The sequence below is a fragment of the Rattus norvegicus genome, chromosome 2 (genome assembly GCF_021556685.1).
Source record: "Rattus norvegicus strain SHRSP/BbbUtx chromosome 2, alternate assembly SHRSP_T2T, whole genome shotgun sequence".
In the NCBI taxonomy this organism is placed as follows: Eukaryota; Metazoa; Chordata; class Mammalia; order Rodentia; family Muridae; genus Rattus; species Rattus norvegicus.
In genome coordinates this window covers 193,227,211-193,235,458 of record NC_141535.1, presented here as the reverse complement: position 1 = coordinate 193,235,458, position 8,248 = coordinate 193,227,211, and the positions used below count along the sequence as shown (strand labels likewise).

Here is an 8,248-nt window from a genome sequence, read left to right as displayed (position 1 = left end):
TATTATCATAATAAGATACAACTCTATACCTAACAACACAACCACTACCACAACACAACAACCCTGGCCAAGATGAGGACAAATAAGACATCTTATGTACCCTGGATGAGGATGTTAAATGGAGCTGTTGCTATGGAAATAAGGATAGTGGTTCAAAAAATAGACATAGATTTTTTACAATACTGCAATTAATTCTACTTTTAGGCGTATATAAATAAGAATCGAAAGTAGGAAATGAAATACTTTTGTGTGGAGAGAAGTGTTATTCACAATAGCCTAGAGGCAGAAGAAACCACATTTCCACTGACAGATGAACGCCTAAGCAAAATGTCATGCCTACACATAATGAAATATTAGCCTTAAAAAGGAAGCGAGTTCTAACACATACTGCAACATAATGAATCTTGAAGACATGCTAAGTGAAATAAGCCAGCTGTAAAATGGCAAACTCTAGGAGTCCACTCACGTGAGGGGACCCAGACTTGTCAAATTTATCAAGACAGAAAGTAGAACGGCGCTTGCTAGGCACTGGGGGTGGTGAGTGGAAGGTACTAGGCTTCGGTTTTACCAGATGACACAAGTTCTGTGGATAGACGGCAGTGAGAACAGGTGCAGACCAGTGTGCCCAGTGCAGCGAGGCTCCACCTAAAAACTATCAAAGTGCCATGGTTTTGATTATGTTTTACCAGTTTTTAAAAAGCAAGGGTAGACAGAGAAAAGAAGGAGAAGGAAAGGCCTTGCGAGCTTGAGTGAAATGGACTCGCGTATAAGCACCTCGGCCACGCTTGCTGTGAAGAGCCACCTTGCTGAGCCCTGGATTGATCTGTTTTTGTTCACCAGCATTGTCATTGATCTGTGCTTCACGGCTACCCCTCCATCACTGGCTGCGTTGCTTTTCTTTTCCCTTGATCTCTGAATGCTGATGGTTCCTGAAGGGCCTCTCGTTGGGGCCCTCCCTGCCTTCTGGTACCCACTTAGCACTGGCAGCCTTGTCTTCGCATCTCATTCTGGGTATGCAAGCTTCCAGTAATTAACATCTCATGCCTGACCTCTCTGCCAGGCTGCATCTGGAGCTGCAGCTGTCTGCTAGACTCCACTCCAGCATCTCCCATTGTTTGGAGAATCCAAACTGGATTCTGTTTTCCTCATTCTTCTGTCCCCAGCTATAGTGGAAGACACAGACCACTTGAATCTCAGGTGTATAAGACACACGCTAGGAATCCCTTTCCCTTTTCCTTCCAGCTCACCTCAACTGTCAGCCATTTGTCATCCCCTCTGTGACCACATATAGCACAGGCATCCTGGTTACTCCATCTACTATTTGTACATGGGGCTCTCCCATATTTTCTGTGAATCAACATTCAGTAGCTACACCCTCCACACCTTCCCTAAGGCTACTCCGTAAAGATTTCCCATCTTCTTCCCCAGGACGCTTGAAACCTCATGTATTTTGGGAGGTCATACAGGTAATACTAGCAATGAGTTGTGAAGGGAAGTGACATGTGTCACTTTGCTAGGGCACATAAGCCAATATGATACCTGTGTTCCTCTCCCTCAGGCATGGTAACTAGCGATGCTTGTGATGTTGGCTGTGTTGTCATCTTATGCCTCTGGAGAAATATATGGAGCGAGGCTCCCCTTGCCGACTTGATGGGTGTGGACCGAGAGGGAGAAATATACCTTCACCACGTGCAGCCTCTAAGAGCTGAGAGTTAGTGCAGTGCAACCCAGCCTGTACTGATGAACCCTGACCCTGTTGGTTTGTAAAGCTCGAGTTAGATTCAATGCCCAGTGGGTTCTGCTTTCTTGACCTGAGGGGAAGATGCTAGAGGGCACAGCAGCCTGCTTGGGCACCAGAGCACTGCTCTCCACAGTTTGGCTCCCTGTCGAGGGCCAGTGATTTAGACGCAGTTGTGCAGAGATGGATATGCCTTCTACTTGCCTCTCTACAGGCCACCTTCTAAATTAATTAGAAGCTGAAGGTGAGCAGAGAGTTCTTAACGAGTTCTGTTAAGCCAGAGTGTTCCTTTCAAAATCTCAAATCTGAGATACTATTTTCCCCGAGGCTTTGCCAAGTTGTGCCTCCATGAGAGTTAGCAGTATTGCTCTCCTGGTGGGTGGAAGCATTGTGCTTTCCAGCTAGGAGTGCGGCCCATTTCCTCCAGAGGCTTCAGCATCTGGAAAAGCTCCTGTGATGCTGAGTGGCAGAGGGAACAGCCAGGCCCTCTGTCCTGAGGACTCTGTGAGCTGCAGCCTGACAGAAGGTAGGCAGGGTCCAGCCTGTTGCGGAGTCCAGGTGTCCCTTGCCTATCTCTGACTAGGGGAGTGGCTGTCTTTGTGAATCGAAGAGGAAAACACAAGCTCCTTGTGTCCTGTGTGTGTGCTGCCCTGCCGAATCCCAGCAACATAAAATGACAAGAGAAATGGGCAAGAGACAGAGATTTAATTGAATAAAAACTCCAGGCTGTGACAGGGGTGGGAAGACACAAAGCAGTAATTAACAACATAATTTTTTAAATGATGATACAATTAATTAACATCCTGGGTAAGTGCAAAGGGGGAGGGGGAGCATCTCTCAGCCAAGAAAGACTTCTAAATAAAGGAGAGGAGAACTTGGTGTCTTTAGCAAACCTCTGTGTGCAAATGGCTCTGGTTATCATAACCAGCAGAGCTTGCCACCCACAAGGGGTTTCTTGTACCAGGGGAAGCCAACAAAAGAGCCAGTTTTGAATCTCAGTTTATTCTGCATTTGTTGTCATTAGTTCTCGTCTGTGAGGGAAGAATCCTGGCTGATAAATGGAGAAGCTTGTTCATGTCATTCATGCGTCAGAATGAGGTTGGACTGCTCTGGCCACCTTTGATGGGGACTTGGGGGAGGGAGCCCAGGAGCTAGAAGCCTCTCTGGAGTGAGCTTCCAAGCCTAATGCCTACCGAAGCTGGTGGAGCTAAAGCGGTTGACTCAGGTGATGAGAGGGGCGAGGCCATAACCAGGTGCTGTTTCCAGAAACCTTTGGGATGTTTACTTACAGAAAAGAGGCATGGAAGCTGTCTCAGACAGCTCACACCCTTCTCTCTAAAACCTTAGACGGGAACATCCCACCTGCCTAAGGGTTTCGGGGTGGCAGCTGGGCATGTGTTTCAAGTCCACTTCTGGAAAGACGCACTCACTAGCTTCTGGGTTCCTTATGACCCAGCAAACTTAATCTGCCCCTTCCTAGTTTACACTGCTGTGTGGCTGAGACAGTCACCTTAGTGGGGTCCATCCAGAGTCAAGAAACACAATGAAGTTACTGGCTTGCTGAGACTCTTGTCATGACCTTGTGATTTTTCTCCCTCTTGAGTGAACTTCCAAACAGGGCACTGCCTGGCTAGAAAGACTTACCAATTGTAAAATATTTGGAGAGAAAAATCATCTTTACATACCAGTCCCTAGCCAAAGGCTCATACTAGTGGAGTCAAGATTCAGCTGCATTTACTAGAATGCTGGACCGCTTTTCTTGCCACAAGAGCCTGTTAGCTCAATCTCCAATCCGGTCATTCCTCTGGTTAACAGACACTACATAAAGTTAGGGCAGCAGAGAAACTTGGGGCTTGACTTAAAATGGTGGTGGCTTTATTAGGTAGCTACTCCTAGAGCATGGGGCCTATGTAAAGTGTAAGACACGAGGTATGCAGATAGCTTTTGTGTTTTTGTCCTTCTGTTGTTGAAAGAATGGATTTTCCAAGCTGACTTGCTTCATGCAAGTCCTACAGTAGCCACAAGTTGGAGTGGAAACTCACGTTCATGTGCTTACAGGGCGTGGTGGGAAGGCCACTGGTCACTCCATAGAAATGTGCTGTTATAAATACAGTCATTCATTTTTGTTTTCTAGACTGAATTTGGCCTAAGGTAGAGAGCTAATGGAAAACAAACAAGCAAAGATCTTTTCACTATGACTGAAACAAACAACACAGAATACTTATTAATTTATAGAACTAAAGTTTAAAGTAAGTTATTGTCCCAGAGTCTGTGGGGCTGAACTAGTCTCTGGCTAACTGGGTTTCAACTAAGAGAAGACTCTTCATAGATGGCAGACTCAAAAGTGTGGTTTGGATTTCAAAATGCCCCATTCAGAAAAGAAACGTGTTGTCTAGATTTTTCTTTGCTCTGTTTAGGCATTTTAAACAGCTGCTTGATACTTTGTGGAATTATAAAGCTATGTATAACACAGGAATCATTCTGGAACATATGTGCCTCCTTTCTTTACAATGAAGGCTATTTTTGAGAACTAAGATCCTGTTTCCAAACAACACAGTGATCATTAACTGTGGAGTGTCAGAAAACATACGGTGTGACTACTTTCAGTGGATCGTTCCTAAGGAAAGTGACTAAGTTCCCACGAGGAATCAAAATGTTCCCAGTTTGGGAAAGCCAACAAAAAGGGGAATAAGGATTCCCCTACAGAGTCACAAACATGTCAGAGGTCTCATGATTTCAACACGGGACAAGAGGATCACATCTTGTCTTGTGTCACAGCAGTGAAGAGCTTCCACCAAGAATAATTCACCTTGGAAAGGTTCCTAAATTGATAGGTTCCATTCATGAAGGGCACTGAAAATACAGCCACAGCTCCATCCTTCTGGTGCGTCTCCAGGGGTCAATGTTTGATGGAGGCACAAAATTTCAGAGATTCAGTCTGTTTTCCCCTACAAGACTGCTATCTTATACTGTATTTCCCAGAACCAATTTCCGGGCTCTCCATTCTTCGTTTTGTATCTCAAATCGTTATGTTTTTATTTCTTCCTCGACAGTAGACCAAACAAAGTGAAAAAACCACAAAAACGTCACCTTGGGAGACAGAAAAGACTAGGACAGATCTGATCACACAGGACAAGTGTCTGGGCCTTGCCCTGCACGAGAGCAGTGAAGACCATGGGCTGGCAGGCAGTGGCTGCTGCTGCGGCCATCGCCGTGACTGCACAAACACTGTGTTTAGATACTGGAACAAGTGCGGAAATAACATTGCTGAGTCCCGTTGGCTGGGCTGTGCAGCTCATGGTGTCGGAGGTGGTTTCGGAGATGGGCATGAGCTCTCGCTGTCGAAACTGGCAGCTCGGCCCTGCCACTGTGGGGAGGAGAAAAGCCTGGTTATTAGTTGCTAGCGGAATTGACATCTCAGACTCATTGGCTCATGCACTGTGCTCACCTCTCCGGGCCTCGGTAAGCTTTCTAGACTTTTGCTGTCAGCCATGCAAAAACATAAAGAACTTAAGTGTTTGGAACGCTTGGCTTTCAGGAAAGATCTACTGCAGCCCTAATTTCAGCTTCTTTTTAAATGTGTGTACAAAAGTGTGTACGTGTGTGTGTGTGTGCTTAATGAGGTGCTATGACTGGACTATTTCTGAGTGCTTCAGCCATTTTTCATACACTGAAAATCAGATTATGTTAGCGGCAAAGAGAGGCAGTGTGTGCCCTTACTGCCAAGAACCTATGATCATGAATTATTAGTAATTTGTCTGGGAGCTGTTAGCACAGGGAAAAACCAACCCTGTTGCTGCTTTGGTTGGGGCTCTCTTCTTCAGTCTTAAAGCATCCTGTGAGCATTTGCACCAGCATGTGATGGGGTATAGAATGAGGGGACCCAGCCCAGCTCAGCCTATCCTCTCTGCACTCCTCCAATACCTTTCTCCTTCCTTGGCTCCTCCCAGGAACCCCCGAACCCTGTTGAAGTCGATGATGTAATGAGGCATAATGGAGTGGAGGAGCAGGCACAGGGTGATGGACCTGTGCCTGGATCCATTCAACCCTTCTTCAGATAAAAAGCTAGCCATAGCTAACTGATGCTTTCTGGGCAGAGACCTGAGTCTGGATACTCCTAACCTATCTGGGAGTGCTCTGACTCCAAAGTGAGCCACTGTCCACTGTTCATTCACTGTTTTGTCTGTTTTGTCTGCTGGGTAGAACCACTGTCTGCAAGGTAGGAGAGAGGAGAGAGGAGAGAGGAGAGAGGAGAGAGGAGAGAGGAGAGAGGAGAGAGGAGAGAGGAGAGAGGAGAGAGGAGAGAGGAGAGAGGAGAGAGGAGAGGAGAGAGGAGAGAGGAGAGGAGAGAGGAGAGAGGAGAGAGGAGAGAGGAGAGAGGAGAGAGGAGAGAGGAAAGGGGAGAGAGGAGAAAGGAAAGGGGAGAGAGGAGAGAGGAGAGAGGAGAGAGGAGAAAGGAAAGGGGAGAGGGGAGAGGGAGAGATGCTAAGTGGTCAAGATGGCTTTCTGAACCACCAATTCAGCCCCTTTCTGCTTCTCATAAGGTCTAGGGAGCTCTCTTATGAAGGGATGGAGCTGAGGGAGCATGTATTCAGATGATTGTAGAAGTGAATCCAGGAGGACAAAGTTCCCCTTTCTCAGCAACTTCCAGACACAGCTGAGCTGTGAGAGAAGCAGAGCATCTGACTTTCAGCACCACCTGCACAGTACATGGCCAGGGAGAGCCCACGAGGGCTACTTCCTCTGTGCAGGCACATTGAAGGCTTCTCCAGCCAACTGAGGGCTGTAGGTGTGGATGACAGACATGGCATGCGCCTGATCTTAGCAATCTCAACATGTCAGCAACAGGTGAATTTGGGGCATCACCCAGTCTAGCCCTCTTGTTCTCCAAGTAAGCAAACAGAGACACAGTGAAGTCAAGATATAGGCAGTTGGGTCTCCTCACTGCCTACTCACAGTCCTTTCTTTTCCAGCCTACCACTGTGTACCACTGGGCTGACATGTGACCACCCACTAGGGGAGGAAAGAGACACAGAGTGTAACAGGAACCCTAAGCTCTTCAGGCGCACACCAGGTACTTACTCCTAACTCCAGTGGCTGTCTCTCCGCTTGCAGCATCCACGTGAATGAAATCACAACCGGGGGGTTCCCTGGTGAGATATTTTAGACATATAAATGCCTGGTCCTTGAGCCCCCGTGACTTCTGACTCCAGTGTTTCTTAACCGGAAGGTGATATAAGATGATTCCTTGTTCTTTCATTCAGCAAAACTTCATATTTCTTCCCTACTCCCTTCAGTCAGTGCAAGGTAGACCGTCACAACCGGCTTCTCCCCTGAGTAAGCATACTACCTAAACAATCTGATCCACAAGCCGGGTCAGAACAGAAAACATGAAATGGCTACACCAAGGACCCTTGTCCTTTCTATCACAGCCCAGAGAGTAGTCACACAGAACATAACTGTTTATCAGGAACAAACGAGGAGGGCTCCCCTCCTAGCCCCTGATTTTTTCCTGTGATGATAAACAAAGAGAAGAGATGGGGTTCATGGACAGTGTGAATGACTCCTGCAGGCTGATCAAGGGGGCTCTGAAATGGCAGAAAACCTGTCCCAGCACACAGCGAGCTTACCACTCCGGTCCTTTGCTGTACTGGAATGGGTAATGCTCCAACTGAGATCTCAAAGATCTACATCAGGCGATCTGAACATGGCCCTTCGTTAATGAAGCACCTTGAATAAGGTCACTAACCGCATCAGCTCTGTGTGTGTGGGTAACAATGACGCAGGGCACTCAGAGAGAAGGGCACTTGCTACGGCTTAATGGAATTTTATTCATGAGCGATCCCAGCAGGGAAAAATACCTTTCCAGTTAATTTGTTTCCCTCAACCTTAATTTTGAACCCCAAACAGTAAAAGCGTGTGTGGTGCTCTCTGTTCTGATTAATAAAAGAAATGATCGGGGTACTTGAGTGGGGACAAACATGGAGGGCTTCAGAGAGATCAGTCCATTTCTCATCCCCAAATCGGGGACGACTTCTTTATGGGTTACTCAACTACAAGAGCTGAGTTTCAGGCTAAATTGAGCCCCTGTGAAGGCAAGGTGGGGGGGAGACAGGCAAGGAACCCAGGAACGCAGTGACTAGGTCATGTTAGCCAGGCGAGGCTGTAGACACATTTCAGAAAGGTACTTAAACTGTGGGTGTTAAGGGGGGCAGTGGAAACCACACCGAAGCATCCTGCCTGAAATCCTAAGTTGCCAAGACAAATGTCATTTCAGCTTCTCCTCACAGAGAAGCAATCTGCTGGCAAGCAGAGAATCAGAGGAGAGCGGGTGGGGGAGGGCTGCTCTCCATGCTGCCAGGTCAAGAAAAAAAGTAAACCCAAAGGATATGAATCAATTTAATCTCTTTTTCGTTTTCCATATACAGTTACTTTCCCGTTACTGTCTCATCAAATATTCATTTTCAAGGGCTTCACACCACTCTATCTTTCTTGCCTTTGTCAGCTGGG

The 8,248-nt window shown here is 46.9% G+C and overlaps 1 protein-coding gene across 16 annotated transcripts in view; it reads right to left on the bottom strand.

The window, feature by feature from the left end:
* Positions 1–2,424: 2,424 nt before the first annotated feature.
* Positions 2,425–8,248, bottom strand: part of Syt6 (synaptotagmin 6) — a 59,249-nt gene continuing 53,425 nt past the window's right edge. For 10 of the 16 annotated variants that reach the window (XR_015668353.1, XR_015668357.1, XR_015668347.1 and 7 more), the window contains 2 exon segments: positions 6,821–6,888; positions 2,425–5,105 (listed from right to left, as the gene is read on the bottom strand). Coding sequence is in view for 7 of the 16 variants with exons in the window: in NM_022191.3 (NP_071527.1) it covers positions 6,871–6,888 (18 nt within the window). In the remaining 9 variants the exon portion in view is untranslated. 16 annotated transcript variants of the gene reach the window in all.